The sequence below is a fragment of the Stegodyphus dumicola genome, chromosome 6, assembly GCF_044657685.1.
Source record: "Stegodyphus dumicola isolate Sdum_Otavi_A_Nest chromosome 6, ASM4465768v1".
In the NCBI taxonomy this organism is placed as follows: domain Eukaryota; kingdom Metazoa; phylum Arthropoda; class Arachnida; order Araneae; family Eresidae; genus Stegodyphus; species Stegodyphus dumicola.
This window is the reverse complement of record NC_140773.1, coordinates 11,522,305-11,540,829: the sequence shown is the minus strand read 5'-3', so window position 1 is coordinate 11,540,829 and position 18,525 is coordinate 11,522,305. Positions and strand designations below refer to the sequence as shown.

Here is an 18,525-nt window from a genome sequence, read left to right as displayed (position 1 = left end):
CACGAACCACCGGTTGGCGACCGCTGATTTAAACCATACCGATGTATACGTTGTTGACTCTGATTTAGGGAAATGCTTTGAATAAAATTGCTTTTTTTTTTTTTTTTTTTTTTTTTTTTCCCGCTTTGTCAATAATGTTTTGTTAAATTGGTTTTGGCTAAGCATGTGATAGCTACCTCCTTTAGGAACAGATATCACGTAAATGACAAATAAACTGTGACGCCGACAAATAAAGAAGACTATTATAATTCCCGCTCGTTTGCCAAAAGTTGATAGTTTATTGCCAAAAGTTGATAGTTTATTGACGATAGTTTTGCTCGTTGCCAAAGAACAAACCCGGGGCGATGAAAAATCACACCAGAAAATTTCAACCAGTGTGCCGCGACAGGATGCCTCCGTGGAAGACCTAATTAAAATTAGCTTGTTACACAGTTTTACAATGGTTAGATCTTCACATCAATATTTCTGCCTTAAAATTACCACAAGACTACCCACTCAGGAAAAAAAAAAAAAAAAAGCAAATACGAATGTGATCGAAAAGACAAATTTCAAAAGATTTTCACAGTAATAAAGTGCAATAAAATTTTTCACCCATTGTGCTTGTTCATAATCGCAATTGGCGTCATACAATTATTTTAACTTTCCTACATTAGCTGAAAGACTGTAACATTAGAATAATAACAATTAATCATTAGGGATTATATGACGAGAGTTTTATCATTGGCCTCATGCCAAACATCGCCAAAGCTTAAATATCAGTAATTTTTTTCCTCCTGGATTTGGCGTGAATATCAGTCATTTCCTTCAATTTGGCGTGAATGTCGGTAATTTCCGTAATCTTCTTTAGTTGCCAGCTTAGCTACTTATCTGTGGAATATTAGTTAAATATTCAAATGTAGTAAGAATTGCATGAGCAAGAAATCACATCCTGTTGCAGACATTTTCACGACACTCGACATTATTTTCCAATATCTGTATGCTAATATGTAATTATGTAAACTCACTTTGAACGTGCATTGTTAATAAGGATCTTCATATGCACACCAACAAAATATTCAGTGAAATGAGTAACGTGAGGGTGCTTCACAACTGTTTTACTAAGAGAAAATTTTACAATTCAGTTTTACGATTCATATGGTAATCAAAAATCTTTAAAAGTTAAATATTTGCTTCTGTTTTAAATTTTGTGTATTTTAAATCTGTGTTTTTGTACTGTTAGATGCATATTAAAAGTGAAAACAATTTTAAATTAATGCTGTCATGTTAAACACAGGAAAACCTATCCCAAATGTAACAATACTAACAAAATACTTTTTGTAATTATAGCTCATGCAAAAATTACGCTCCCAGACCCCACCCCCAAAAAATTATCTCCAGTGAGCGAGACAATGCATCGGAAATTCTAAAAATTTGCTCATTTTAAAATTATTTTGCGATATTGCTATTGAACTGGATTTTATGATTTAAGTGTGAAGAACATGATATTTCATAAGTAAAGGCGTTAACAAAACACAAAACATTAACAAAATGCCCCTTTGGGTGTAATATAAAATCTGAAAGCTTTCAGGATTTTTTTAATGTTGCTTTCTTTCTTTTTCTTTCTTTCTTTCTTTTTTTTTTTTTTTTAATTTAAATATTTAGCATTACATAAAGTAACTGAAAATGATTTTGCAAATAATATGTACAACTTACAATGATTTTTGGCTGTTTCTAGCTTGAGAAATGACTTTCTAAATGTGGCCGCTCAGTTTTCTTAAAAGTAATTATACTGATGCCATACTTTCGAGGTATGTGCAAAATAAGAAGTTTAATTACGTAATTTTTTAAAACATAGACCTTCTCCTTCATTAAAACTACTTTATAGTACATTAGCTTTTTTAAATTCCTATACAAAATACATTTACTTAAAATGATCAGTTTGATTATTTGATGCTTATCTTCTAGGAATATATGATTCTAATACATCAGTTACCTCTATAATATGTTATATAAAATTATATTAGAAACGATGTGCATGAAATGATAATGAAAATATTTGACAACTATTATTGTCATCCTTTCACTCGAAAAAAAATAATAATCATTTTTTTAATAACATAATATTTTCAAATTTTTATGTTTGTTATAAGTTTCTTTTCAGATTTATTGATAAGCGTTGTGTATTGTTAAAATTGTGTTCATAGTTTGCCTGCAGATCTCAGGCAGATTCCCTACATATTCGGGCAAAAATAATCTGCAAATCTACCTTCTGACTATAACTAAGAAACAAAAAGTAAAACCGCCGTTGATTATTTTAAATATAATTTATGAATTAAAATAGATAGCTAATGAAATACACAAACCCTGGAGGATTATATGGATTTTTTTAAACATAACCCCAATAAAAGGGTCAAGTATTACTTGACATGAAAGCATACAATCCCCCCTTTTTTTAAATATTGAAATTTGTAATTCATTAAAATGTATTTATTTACTGATGACTAAAAATATCATATTGTGTGAGGCAGACGCACACAAATAATTGTCTTAATGTTTTTATTGTCAATTTGCTACACAGGAAAATGAAAAATAAAAACTGTGAGAACTAACATCTCTAATCTCCCTAAAGGAAAAAAATAATTATTTCTTAAGCTAGTTTAGAATTACATTAAAAGAAGTTTTATAATATAAATACCTTGCATAATAAAAGCACTTTTATAGGTGCGTTTTTCAGTATATAAGGCCGAACTCATGCATTATTCCAAGGACGCGATCGAGGATCAATCTGGCCACAGGCAGTTTCCTAAATTGTCCTTGTTCCCAGTCTCAACAGGCAGCTTCCAAATTGTCCTTGTTCCCAGTCTCAACAGGCAGTTTCCTAATTGTCCTTGTTCCCAGTCTCAACAGGCAGTTTCCAAATTGTCCTTGTTCCCAGTCTCAACAGGCAGTTTCCTAATTGTCCTTGTTCCCAGTCTCAACAGGCAGGTTTCTAATTGTCCTTGTTCCCAGTCTCAACAAGCAGTTTCCAAATTTTTATAAGGAAACAAGCTTACGGTTATTTGAATATAGTAAAGCACACGAGGGCTGTCTCCCTCGGAGAGGATGTCTTCATGAAGAGCTTTATACGGTAAGGTGACCAGACGTCCCGTTTTTAGCGGGACAGTTTCGATTTTTACCAGTTTGTCCCGCGGTTTTTTAAAAAAGTCCCGATTTTTAAGAAGAATGCACGACAAGCTATGGAATATATTAAAACAAGAACTTAACTGGAATGTGCAAAAATCATTCGATCATATTACTTAAAATTTCCCATATAGTAATATTTCTGAAAATGATCTTTTTAATAAGACATCATTATTAAAAAATATATTGATAAGAAAAAGGTTAAATCTTGGACATCAGCGAAAGTCACAATAGAAAAACAAATGGTTAGAAATATTTCATCATTTTGAAACAAACCATGTTCCATACAATAATGCACTAAAAACTGTGGAATACCCCAAGAATTAATGCTGTGACTGAACGCTTTTTTTCTACGGTAAATAAAGTGTGGACATCAGAAAAATCACAATTAAGTGTTGAGACTTTCAAAGCCATTTTATGTGTGAAATATAATTTAAGAAATTCTTGTGAAAAATTTTATGACCTTTCAAACAACGACAGCAATCTACTAAACAAAATTCATTCAAACGAGAAATATGCTAAAGAATAAAAAATACTTTTCGGTTTCGAGGGCCGTAAAAAATCGCCAAATTATTGTTGATGCCAATGCTGCCAAAATAATTGCGGCAACCCTAATAATTTAGGTAAGAAAGGAAGTATAATAGTAAATAACTATCTAAGATAGATGTTTTAATTTAGATGAAATGGCTAATTTCATATAATACATTTTTATTACTATAATTTATATGAAAAAGGCCAAACATGTCTGAATGGAAGTATAACTATTTCAGATCATTATTATAATTTATATAAAAATTGCTAAACATAACTGAATGGATGCCTGCATCGCCATTTCGCTACCGACTTATCGCTAAAGCATAATATCATCTCCTTGGTTGTTCAAACGTAATTTTCTATAATGAATGATGCCTTTTCTTTGAAAATATTCAGAATCGGAATTCAGAAGTGCAGAATCGCTCACTTATTCGTTTGCCGCTTTTTACGAGGGTAAAAACAATTGAATTTTTGTCAATTTTCTTTTACTTTTTAAGTGAAAATAGGTCGATGTGTACATAGATAAAGTCAAGGGTGTGCGCAGTGCCATTTTTGTGCAATTCTGGGATTTTTTTTAAGTGAAAATAGGTCGATATGCATACGGATACCGAGTATGTGCAATTCGTAAAAACGCGCCGAATAGTGGGTGATTCTGCACTTTACCACTTAATATATTTTTTAATAATGATGTCTAATTAAAAAGATCATTTTCAGAAATATTACTATATGGGAAATTTTGAGTAATATGATCGAATGATTTTTGCACATTCCAATTAAGTTCCTGTTTTAATATATTCCATAGCTTGTCGTGCATTCTTCTTAAAAATCGGGACTTTTTTTAAAAAGCCGCCGGACAAACTGTTAAAAAGCGGGACATCTGGTCACCTTACCGTAGAAAGCTCTTCACGAAGACATCCTCTCCGAGGCAGACAGCTTTACTACATTCAAATAACCGTAAGCTTGTTTCCTTATAAATATTCTATTCCCGACTTTTCATCATGGGCAATTCCCAAATTGTTAAATCCATAGGATATATATATATATATATATAAAAAAGAAAAAGAAAAAGAAAAAGATTTAAAATCAAAAAAAGGATTTAAAAATTAAACTAGTATTTCAATGGCGTCTTAAGAAATATAGAACTATATAAAATTACGCAATCTGAAATCAGCGCGTACGCTAGATTTGGCGCGCTGTTAAATGGGCGCGTTTGCTAGATTTGGCGCTTTTGCGCATACATTTTTGCTGCAATTTTTTTACGGCCCTCAAAACAGAATAGTACCGAATAAAATAATACTATACACAATTTCTTTTAATGTATTTGTAAATTGTGCTTGTGTTGAAAATTTGAAAATATATTACAATACTATTTTTTCGTTGTATGAAAATTTGTGTTGCTCTACATGTTTAATCACCCCCCCCCCGATCAATGGTGTCCCGCTTTACCAATGTTACAATCTTGTCACCTTATTCTACGGGAAAGTGGTTCGTAACGAATCATGCAGCTAAGCCAGCTGGCCTGGGATCGAACTCCCACCATTCAGCGGTCTTAACCACGCGGCCACTTGTGGGGATATAAGGAAACAAATAGAGTTACTGAGAACTACAGGATGATTTTGAACCTCCTAAATATTACAACCCTAAGCTCAAACTGTTTAGACAAGGCGTAACTGGAAACTTCGAATACCGTGAATTATATTTGTTCGTGGAACTTTCGGGGTCATTTTGTCATCCATATGAGTTAGTCATTCTTGTAGTTATTGGGTATTTAAAAAAAAAATTCATCCTACAGAAAGTTATAATTTCATTTAAAAACGCAATTTGTGCTTTTAATTTGTGATGAAATAAAATTATCATCTACTCTACATTCTACAGTTTTAATCTATGTTATAAAATATGTAACTTTTCTTAAGGAAATCTAAAGACAAAGCCTAATTTTCTACCAGAAACGCTTGAATTCATACGCTGTTTGTAACATTTTTTTTCAACGAAAACGTACGATTTAAAAAAATCGTATTTCTTGGTTTTAAACATGTTTTAATTTTCTGATATATCAAAGCAGTTTTCATTATTTATGTACACCACGATCGTTTTTTTTAGATATATTTTTAGGAATTTGTTTTTAAGATAAGTATTATTGAAATTACATTAATTCAAATTTTCGATTATTCGAAATTTATTCTACCCATCTGGGTTTCGACCCTATAAAGTTCGACTTTATTAGCCTAACGATAAAAAAAATCTTTTATGCCAGTTCTACAACGCATAATATCTAAAAGTTAGTACACTATATTGAAGAAGTGGTTATTTAAAATTCCTTAGGCAGTGACTCGTTTCTACAATAAATTACGCAACCGACTTTTCTGGGATTATTTAAAGTCTTGATGATGCTATGATTGAAATTCGACATACTTCAAGCGAAAGTACATCAAACAAAACAATTCCAAGCTTGTATTTGCAAGAGATGCAGTTGTATATTAGTTCAGTGAGCAAAAGCTCATATTTCCGTCCAAAACTGATGAGGAGATGTAGAGAAACAACCCCCCCCTAAATCCTTGTTCGAAATCCTTCCCAATGCATGATGACCACCCCCCACCAAGCACCACGCTCTATTACGAACACGGGTTCGTGATTAGATTAAGTGGCGACCAAAGCCGCCGATCTCGCCAGCGGACCCCTAACCGGCCACCTGGGGAATCCGATTTCCCCGGACCCGTACGGTACGCCCGCCGCACGGATTCAAAGCAAATGCCGACACCGAAACGCGACCAGATCGTATTACGAGGCCTCCACCCCCCTCTCTGTGGTTGTAGCCAATCCCTTGTGGCACATATATACATAGTTCACTCACGTGTTATCAGAGCATTTATAGGTTGTGGATGTTGACGAAATGAAGATGTAGAGTATGGATAGAGTCACCCCTTTCTAGCAAAGAATTCTACATCGTTATATTTTCCCATAATTCCCACTGTTTGTGATGTGCGTCTGCAAGGCTTGACTTTTATCGCCGCCATTTCTGATATCACATATTGATCGCTCTGATCATAAAAATAATTTTCCCATCTTATTCCTAATTTTGATTCCAAGCACTTTAATGGCAGAAAGTTGACATTGTATATCCAAAGCCGGTGTGCAATATAAAATATTTATTTCTGTCTTTATTTAATACAAATACTGAATAAGTATTGCAAACATGATATACTGCAATATTTCATTATTACGCGATATGTCGTATTAAAATTAATATTAAACCAGTAAAGAATTCGTCCTTGAAAAGAATCAAATACTTACATAAAAAGAAGATTTTCTTACCTTTATTTATTAAATAATACACCAGGAAAGCTTTTTTTTATTAATTTTCAAGCAACAAAGTGCATATAGTATGTAAAGATCAGCAACATATATAACAGAAAAAAATATGCAATAGATAAAACAATAAAAAAAAATCTGAAAGTTTTCAGATTATATATTACGTCTAAAGGGGCTATTCTTTAACGTTTTGTGGGTTACCTTTACTTATTAAATATCATGTTCTTAACCATAAAATAACCATGGTTAACCATAATTTACACTACAAAATTCGATTCAACATTAATATCACAAAGCAGTTTAAAAAGACCGTATCTTTAGAATTTCCGATACACAGTATCGCGCGCTAGTGATAAAAATGTTTTTTTCCCGTTGTTTCCCCGTGTTGCCATTGCTTGCTCTGAAATCGTTGATTTCGTTCATCAAAAATTCGTTAAAGTTTTACAAAATATGAAATAGATAATAAAACAAATTCAAAATTTCGGGTTGTAGATGCCCATATTCGGTTGAGGACTACATTATTAAAAAATTGCATGTCTCTAGGTACCGTTGCTTTTTCACAGTGCGTGAAACATACATACATTCATGCAGATTCTTCATCATTTAATTTTTTTAAATAATTACAATATATGAAAGTTGTTTATATTACAATATATGAAAGTGGTATTTATCCACAACGGAATGTTATATTACAATCTATAAAAGTTGTATTTATCCACAACGGAATGCATATTACAAACTATGAAAGTTGTATTCATCCACAAAGGAATGTTATATTACAATCTATGAAAGTGGTATTTATCCACAACGGAATGTTATATTACAATCTATAAAAGTTGTATTTATGCACAACGGAATGCATATTACAATTTACGAAAGTTGTATTCATCCACAAAGGAATGTTATATTACAATATATGAAAGTTGTTTATATTACAATATATGAAAGTTGTATTTATCCACAACAGAATGTTATATTACAATACATGAAAGTGGTATTTATCCACAACGGAATGTTATATTACAATCTATGAAAGTTGTATTTATCCACAACGGAATGTTATATTACAATATATGAAAGTGGTATTTATCCACAACGGAATGTTATATTACAATCTATAAAAGTTGTATTTATCCACAACGGAATGCATATTACAAACTATGAAAGTTGTATTCATCCACAAAGGAATGTTATATTACAATCTATGAAAGTGGTATTTGTCCACAACGGAATGTTATATTACAATCTATAAAAGTTGTATTTATGCACAACGGAATGCATATTACAATTTACGAAAGTTGTATTCATCCACAAAGGAATGTTATATTACAATATATGAAAGTTGTTTATATTACAATATATGAAAGTTGTATTTATCCACAACAGAATGTTATATTACAATACATGAAAGTGGTATTTATCCACAACGGAATGTTATATTACAATCTATAAAAGTTGTATTTATCCACAACGGAATGCATATTACAATCTATGAAAGTTGTATTTATCCACAACGGAATGTTATATTACAATATATGAAAGTTGAATTTATCCACAACGGAGTATATAATTTAACTGTACGTAGTTCGGAACATAAAAACGCAGTTAAATCATTCGTTTAAAGTAAATTGCTCAGATTCAAATCTAAATCAAGCGTACAGACATTAAAATTGTTTCTTTAGCACTAGTTACCAATCACTTATAGTTTAGTTTGTTCGCTTCAGCTGGTGTCTACAGATACTGTTCGGCCAATTTTAGACGATTTCCGTTGTATTTACAGAAATATTTTACCTAAACGTTTTGTGTTTTAAATGTTTTACGTGATAACCCATATTCTTCACTATCTTTCTATATCATAAATTGCCTCTTTTGTAGTATCGGAGCCATTCCTCTTGAACAGTTTCCCAAAATCCAAGGAGGTTTGTAGGTCGACAATCCGCTTTTTAAATCTCCAAAAGCGCAAAAATCCATGGGCAACACCTCAGGAGTAGTAGGAATATCAATGAAGTGTTATGCCCTTCATACCAATTTCTTGTTATACCAATGCCCTCTTGTTATACCTCATACCAATGCCCTTTCCAGGAAATTAACAGTGGATTTTGACGTGTGGCTTTATCTTGATGCTGTTCTACCGATAGATGACACTGTGGGTAAAAAGAAGTTATTTTTTATTCGAAAAGTGGATATAAAATATATTCCTGATAATTCATGGAGTCGATCTTAACGTTTTTCTCCACTCTCTTTATTTTTAACTTGCCGTTATTTGAAAAACCAACAGCAATCATAAATCCCTTGAAAAAACTTTCTTTAGATTCTTTGAACTATGCTTTAAGATTTTTCTTCCTTTTTGATGACAATAAATGGATCTCTTTTTATTGCAGTCATTTAAATCCACCCTAGATATCTGTTGTGCCAGCATTGTTGCACTTTTTTCTGGATAAATGCTTTTCATAAAGAATTCTGGAGCACGTTCTGAGTTCGGCGGAGAAAAACGATGCATATTATGTTTTTATCACTTTTCTAAGATTCAAATCAGCATTATTTATTTTTTTGTTGTTTGCAGTTGGAATTGATCATTTTAATGATTTTGCAACTGTCTTTTGACTTGGCGGATTTTCTTTTACCATTAAAATCATTGCAACTTCTCTTTGCAACATTTGCTTTTTTCCTTGGATATGTATTTGCAACAATTTTTCCATTTGATGCCAAACTTTAGCATGTTTTCCCTTTCTTGTTGACAATATTACCTACCTTGACTTCAGAGATTAAAAAAAACATGACTTTCACAGCGTTTTTTAATAACTAGACATGATAATTTTCTTCGGAAAGAGCACAAACATAGCCTACCACCCATTGCTTCTACAGCGCCATTTTGGACGAAAACAAAACAGGTAGCGGATGATAATTTATATTTTCGAAAATATATTTGAAATTTTAAAAAAAATTCCAAGCAGACGATTGTTTTTTGTAGGAAATCAAAAATCTTCTAAAAAATGTGAGAACAGCATATATAGTCTTCTATTATTCATAACGTGATTTCTTTGCTTTAAATCCTGATTTTTAATTTGTCTATCAATTAAACACTTATTCCCCAGATTTAACTACCTTGAAATATACGAGTAAATTTTTAATAATAATTTTCTGTTAATTATAATACGGTATATTCTTCTTTTCTGTGTATTTTTAACTGTCCTCGGATTTTCCATGATTTTGAATTTACCGTAGTTTTAGCTTACGGTGTTATCCCCAAAAATTGTGAGTTGATTTGGAAATTGGTAGTGGAGGCGAAGGAAAGCATACACAACTTGATGACAGGAGTTCCGGTTTATGAATAAGCTACACAAGTTATAGATTAGGCCCCGCCCAAAAAATCAAATATAGTATAAATAGTATTAAAATATATTATAACAGACTTATAAAGAGCCCCATATCTCAAATAATAGCTCAGGGCCTTATTAAGTTTAAATCTGGCTCTGTTGATGACCCATATGTAAAATGGAATAATACATGAATAGGGGAAGGAAAATAGATAAATGAATCCCCCCCCGAGGGAGAGGAAGGGGGAAAACGAAATAATGGCAGAAATAAGATTTTATTCGGCAATTAATCACCCAGTCTGAAAAATCTTCTCCCATCCTACATAATAGATATAACCCTTAAAATGATTTTCATTCCCTTAATAGACGAACGCGTAACTAAATGTTTTAAGTATTAAAACATTTATCTTTTAAAAGCCTTATGAAGTCTGGATATATGGGACATAAAAGAAAGAATGTACGAAAAAGCAAAGATTATTAAGATTGCCTTTTTACTGGATATAATTAATTTAACAATTTGTTAGAGAATTCCTGAAATTTTTAAGTTAATTTATGTACTGTAACTGTGATGTAATATTTATCACGTTTTGTAACATTATTTTCTTTACTTATATTATGTAGTATTTCTTTATTTATATATGCACAATAGAATAATATCTTTTCAGAGAAGGGTAAATCTACTAATGATCTGTCTTTTTTATTTCAGTGAATCTGTAATGCATCCTGATCTATCTGGATAGAAGAATTAATTAATTAATTAATTAATTTTTGTGTTAGATTTTATTTATTTATTTTTCCATCATATAACACTGAATATGGCATTATATTTCCTGCGTTACTTATGTAACAAGTAGCAAAATAGCCCTCTAAGGCTTTACCATAGTAAACTAAATAAACAAACAAACGTGTATTTTAATTCTAATTTTACATTCCAGATATCTAAATTTCTTATAACCGGTATCTACCCAGCGATACTGAACAAAAGTGTTACAAAAAGTTTTGCTTAGTGTTTCCGAAACGAAAGTCAAAGATTATCATTATTGTTATCATTTTAAAGATCTGCCTATTTAAGCGTTAAATACATTGAGGCAAAACGTTTTTGTTTTTTTTAAAGACTATGATGTAGTAGAATGAAAATTTAGGAGCTTAATTCATAACAATAGAAAACATTTTATTAATAAACGATGGCACTGTATTAAAAGAACTCTGTCTTAAGAGTTGGCTTTCTCTATATAAATTTTTCGAATATTTCACTCGACGAAATCTTCATTTTAAACCCATCTCACAGTTCAAACTAAACTACCGCGTTTGAGAAAACATATTTTCTACGTCAATGAAATTCTGTCAGTGGTATTCTAATTTCCTATACCACCGAAACGAACAATTAGCACACAATTCGACTTGGTGATTTGTTTCAGCAAATAGAAGCGTATTCGCAAGTAAAATATCCAACACTGATGTGTGATGCTCTTTAAGAGATTAAGACGTGGCATGAGACAGACGTAAGCAGATACTCTTTAAGAGAAAAGTCAACCTTTTCTTTAAGCACAATTAAAATTTGGCAATATAATAAGCAATATTGATAATTCTAGTAAATATAAATAGGAAATCAGTAAAAAAAAAAACAATTATTTAAAACAGATTTAGAGAACATTACTAGATATGCTAGATATGCGTTTATGCCAATAAATCCACTAATCCATTTCTCAACCGAGGGGGGGGGGGGAGAAATTTTCTAGTTTCAGGGGAAGGAATGCTGTCAGCTTTTTTTTTTTTTTTTTTTTTTTTTAGTAATTAAATTTATTTTATGAATAAAATAAACTATTTTTATTCAAGTTTTGTGTTTATGAACATTTTATAGACTTCTTCTTGTTTAATCTATAAAACCATTTTAAAAATAATCTAATAATCTAAATATAAGTAACTGTAGTATATGTATTTTTCGAGCTTTGGATAGGAAGGGGGATCGTCTAGCAATGATGAAAAGGATGCACGGGGCAAAAAAAGTTTGCAAATGACTGCGGTAATCTCACGATAAATGTTATATCTCTTTGTAAATCTTTGATGATGGATGCTACACAGAGAGTATTGTAGCTATATTTTAAACGAATTACTTAGTTACAGAAATTGAAATTATTATATTTATACTTTACCGAACTATTTAATTATGGAAATTACATCTATCTCCAGAATAGTAATGAACGCATTATACGAATTTCAAGTAAAATGAATTGCTCAGGATGCATTTTATAAGAAAGTACTTTGAAAGCGGCATCTTCAAAAAGTAAACTTTTCTGTGTGTTTTACATTATGCATTGAGAGAGAGACAACCTGTCCCTGTAGCTAGAACAAAATTCTAGCGCTTAAAGTACTAGACACTGTTAAAGTAGCACAATAAAATATCAAAGAGCAATTGTTGTTATTTTGGGGGGGGGGGTGAAGTCTTCTCAGAATCTTAGGTTTTATATTACCTATCTGATTTCTTATCGGATAACGTTTCGAGCCTTCAGAATTTAAATTGCATTTAAATATTTAATTAAATTATAAATTTCTCTTTGATGTTATTAGCAAATTAACCTACTTAATAATATGGCTTAAGGTTTTTTTGAATTTCAGTGTGACTTTAGCATGATTTAAGTGAAATCACCACGATCTCAATGACTCAGAATGCTTTTTAAAACCAAATGTTTTCGAAGTTTAAATGCGAGTTTAATTTCGAGTATACCAATGCACGTGATGCTATAAAAGCAGCACCTACATAATAGCGAAATTAAAATATGCTATCATTTATTTGTATATTATGAATACAAGGTAGACGATGAGAAATAATACTCCGTAAAATGTTTCTTCTAAAATGCAGTCTCAAAGCATTCCGTAGCGAACATTTAGAAAGCTTGATAAACACTTTAATTATTCTTCCTGATTCTTAGTTTAATTCGTTTATTATTCACAAAGGTTGGTATGTTTAATGTATGAGCATTTATGGGTAAATATGCAATTATTAAAAGTTAATTATTATTAAATATTAATAAATGTTTCATCGAAAAAATATACAACTGTGTAAGAAAGTTTGCATAATAAAGCTTTAGCGAGCAAATTAAAAATTTACAAGAAGAATTACTTTTCATTTGCACCTCACTTTTATTCCTATACAACCGGCTGAAATTATGAATTTATCACTGAACACTTGCAAACTACTATGATGCGGGTTAATCATTAAGAACATTGAACATTATTTTGCTAATTTCAATTTCATTTTTACTTCTAAACTTGCTGCAAAACAGCATTTCGTGTGGGGGGGGGCTGAAATTGGTTGATTTTCTAACACATCCTTCTAATTACATGCTGGAAGTTAATCAAAGAATGTGTATATATGTTACATACGTCAATTATAAGCAAAAAGGAAGAAATTTAGAACCAAATCCACAAAGACATGAAAGAAATGAAATTCATATTCTTAACTACTCTGAATTTTTTTAAATATTGCATAATTTTTAATAATATACAAATTTAATTATTACTAATAATAGTCGTATTTATATAATAATTACTGATTATATTCCTATTTACATGATTACTGATAATATTCCTATTTACATAATTACTAATAATATTCACATTTACATAATTACTATTGTTTCACAAATCGCTTTATGAAGATATAAATTATTCAGATGTATAAAAAAAGAAACATTAAATCCAAAATTTAATACCGTTACTTCGCTTTAGTAAACTACGCTTTTTATAGAAAATTTTTGTTAATAGCATAAATTCAGTATACCCAACAAAAATTTAAATAGTAAAAAAATTTTGAGAAATTGAAATAGGGAAATAAGCACTTTGGTTTAATATTAAGTAGCAACTGGTGACACAAGACACTGAATTGAAAATGACTATTATTGTTATTTCATACAATTTCTCGCTAGTTATCCGAGTTAAATTCAGCCATCTATAAACGAGGAAAGACAAGGGACAAGAAATTACATGAAGAAAAAAGGTCACTCAATTTTTTTGACACATTATTTCAGATTTTATCTTGAAACTGAATATAACAATGATACTTAATCGTTATTTAATTTAGGTATTGAATAAAAGTAATCACCAGCAGAAATTAATATTTAATTTTAGTTTTAGATGAACATGTACGTTAAAAAAGGACCGCTTGAGATCAATTGATTGCGTCACAGTATAAAACGTATCGGGCATTACGAAGATGCTTTCGCGGAGAATTTGCTAGGGAAAATTGCGTCTTTTTTTTACCTCACGAATAAGGAGAAATATGAACCCTCGCAAGTTGAATTCCGTCCCTTCAGAGTGAAATTCCTTATTGTGGTTAAAGTTTAAACTCTTATTCTCTGAAAGGGGTTTAAGAGGGTATAACAGCTACTTTACATGAGCTGCATATATAGTAAAAATCACCTTAAAATCCGAACTTGCAAGAACTAACCGAACTAGCTGAAAATAAATAGCAAATATTAGATGCGCATTATTCAGTCTTCTATCTCTGTAGTTACAGAGAATTAATTATAATAGACACATTTACGCATGTTAATTAAGAAAGAAGCTTCTGTAAATGAATCGTGAACTACTATGAATTATCAACTTCCAAATGATTATGGAGTATCAACTTTCAACTTTACAAATGCTGAGAACCAACTTATCATTTGTTCATATCTGCATAAGATTAAACATTATTACGCAGTCGTATCCAAAACTTGTATAAAAGTGAATGTAATTTATGGAAAAGTCTGCTGAAAACCAGCTTGTGAATGGTCTGTCTCTCTGCAACAAATGGCCTGTTCGCGAAATTCTAAAACTGACCATATTTTAGAAATTCTTCAGTACGCTTTTTGGCTAAAATACAGGCTAATCTAACTTGCGGTTAAAACAATGGCAATATGCTACGTTTGAATGCATCTTTGCAAAATGTCGAGAAGTATTTTATGAGGATTTAATCACGTACCTTACCATTTTAATGGTCATATTTTATTAAAAACACTTTTTAGAAGCGTAGAAATGTATACCTCCTCTAGTTCTATCTATGCATAATTCTATATTTTAACCTGATGTAACTTTATGCTTATATCGCATAAAATTACAGAAATCTATTCATACAAGACGGAAGTAATTACTTTTTAAAAGTAGGTATCAAAATTATTGCCTTTTCTCGCCTGTATCAAATGAATAACACTGTAAAAATATTTCTTTCAAAAAACTTAAGCAGACAATGATATTGTCATATCTAAGGTTATTATTCAATTTTAAACTTCGATATATCAACCTGAATGTAAATAAAAAAATAAATACTAAAATGCATCAATTTTATCACAAGTTCCGAAATACTTAATAAAATCTAACATTTATGTTTTTAAAATTTAATATCCGTGCATTTAAAATCTAATATTTGTACTTATATTTCGTTTTATGCTGACGAATTTTCAGACAGCTAATTCGCTGAGTTTCTTTTTCTGTTTTTTTTTTTGGGGGGGGGGGTTGTTGTTGTTTTGTTTTGATTGTTGCCCTGCCCCCGCTACCTTCAGTAAACTAAGTGGGGAATGATCAATTCTAATTGGATGATTGATCTGATTTACAAGTGGATGTGAAGAGTTTCTCAAACCAAAAATTTAAAAATTATAAAAAAATAAATGTTCTTAAAAATTACTCTCGAGGTATGCAGTAAGTTTGCAGATAAAACAATACTAAAAGTCAAAAATTATCAAAAACTAACAGGTTTCGAAAAAAAGAATGTTTGCTTCGATTTACGAAATTTAAAAATATACAATCTGATCACACAGTTAAACTAATTAAACAGGCAATTTTATATTACAAAAATAAAATTTACAATTTTAACTTTTTACGTAGTTCAAAATAGTGATTACGTGGCTCCCAGAGAAAAGAAAAAATATATATATACATTAATACACTTTTAAAATGGTACGATACGTGTTTCCGAATGATAACAAGCAGTAAAAAATAAATTCATGACTTACTAGAGAGTGGTGCTACTTCAAATTTCTTCATACAACTTGTGTTTTCACACGTTGTGGTACACTACTTCTTACACCTCGTTTCATTCTATAGTCCCAAATCATAATTAACAACAGCAGCAGAACAAAAGGAATAATTATTTCGATCACAATCGTTTGTTATTTACAGCAGTCAAAAACACGTTTGTTTCTGTGGCTGAAGGAGCACATCAAGATTTCTCTTCAATACATTGACAATGGATTCGTCCCTGTTTGGCTGGAGATCCCAACAAACCCGATAAAGGGAAAATTTTTCCGCTATTGCTCTCGTCTCTGCACGAAAAGGCGGGGTGTAGTGACGTCACACACGGTGGGAAGCCCTCATTGGCACGACTCACCTTCCGGTAGCGGAAAAGTTTGGACGTCCAATGATGCCAGCCGGTAGGTAGGTTCTGATGATGCATTCGGATTCTCTGGCAGAGATTATGGAGTAGAGCAAGCATCGGATTGAGTTCTTGTCATTTCATTCATGCCTCCTCTCTTCTGCCTTTCCACCCTCTTTGATTCCGATTACGCAGAAGAATCGGTTACTCGGCAAATGTAAAATATAAATTGCGTAGTTATCTTTATATGCTAAGCCTGATAATGATCTTTGTCTTTTTATCTTTTTAACATTACATGTTATATGACATTTATATAATGATGAGTCTATCTCTTATTTTAGTTGCACACTGAGATATCATAAAAGAAAGGGCATTTTCAATAACTTCAATCAAACATCAGAAAAGATGCGGTTAACAGTTAATTATTTCCTTAAGTATTTAATTTTCTTTTTGAAAGATATGGAATCAATAATAGTGAAGAGGATACGAGTCCTAAATATTCTCGACTCCGAATTCTAAAAAAAATATTAAATGTTTATGGGTCTAGAATTATTTATATAATAGTAACAACAGGAAAAACGGAGGAGAAAAATAAATAATATAACGCGAAAAGTGAATCAACGCAAAATGCCAAAAACGAAATTAATAGTCCTTCTGCGTAAAATGCCCCTTTGGACTAAAAATGTGAAAGGTTTCAGATTTTAAATTACGTCCAAAGGGGCGTTTTTTAAAATATTTTTTGCGTTACTTTTCTTTATTAAATATCATGTTCTTCGCACTTAAATCATGAAATTCAGTTCAAGAGCAATATAGCAAAATAATTTTAAAATGAGCATATCTTTAGAATTTCCGATACACAGTCTCCCGCGCTAGAGATATTTTTTTTTTTTTTTTTTTCCTGTACAACGTTGCCATTGCTTGCTTTGAAGTCTTTGAGTATGTTAATCAAAAATTCGTTAAAGCTTTATAAAATATGAAATCGATAACAAAACAAATTCCAAATTTCAACTTTGTGCTTTCAGATGCCCATATTCGCAGGAGGATTACGTCATTCAAAATTGGATGGCTCTAGGAACCGTTGTTTTATCACAAGCGAGAAACATACATACATTTATGCAGATTCTTCATTATTTAATTTCTTTAAATATAATACAGGGCGATAATATTTGGTGGCAACAATTTGAAAAGTGAATTAACGTAAAATGCCAAAACGAAATTAATAGTCCTTCTGGGCAAATTGCCCCTTTGGACTCATTAGAAGCCATTAGTTAAAAGCAACATTTAAAATCTGCATTTAATAGGGAACAAATTAAAAACTCATCTATATTTATTAAACGAAATACACAGTTAGAATATCTTTTTAATAATGGCGGGGCGCTTTATTTCATAGCCATAAACCTTGAGCCACTACAGGAACCGGAAGTGGTTTATTATGGAGGCTATTTTATTATTGAAGCATCTAATAATGTTATTATGGAAGCATCACCGTTGCCACCTAAGATAGGGACGGGCAGATGCAACCATGTCTTCTCCGGGATTCGAACGTGGGGCCCAACGCTACAGCAGTCAGTGTTACTAGCCACTATGTCGGCTGTGCGGCGTAACAATTAGAATTCTTGAAACTTAAACCTCAAAATTTGGCAAAAAAAAAAAAAAATATATATATATATATATATATATATAATGAAAAATATTTAAATATATATATATATATAATTACAATTTATAATAAATAAATTTATAATAAATAATTAATATACAATAAATAAATAAAGGGATTTCAGTCCCGAAGGACTATTGCTTTCGTTTTGGCATTTTGCGTCGGACTCATAAACGTCGGTTCACTTTTCAAACTGT

General features: G+C 31.2%; 1 protein-coding gene across 1 annotated transcript in view; it reads right to left on the bottom strand.

Moving 5' to 3' along the window:
- Positions 1 to 16,583, bottom strand: part of LOC118186352 (histone-lysine N-methyltransferase MECOM-like) — a 523,759-nt gene extending 507,176 nt beyond the window's left edge. The window contains exon 1 of the mRNA XM_085818114.1: positions 16,310 to 16,583. Within this exon, the coding sequence (XP_085674240.1) occupies positions 16,310 to 16,340 (31 nt within the window). The 5' untranslated portion in view covers positions 16,341 to 16,583. The remainder of the gene's footprint in view (positions 1 to 16,309) is intronic.
- Positions 16,584 to 18,525: the final 1,942 nt, after the last annotated feature.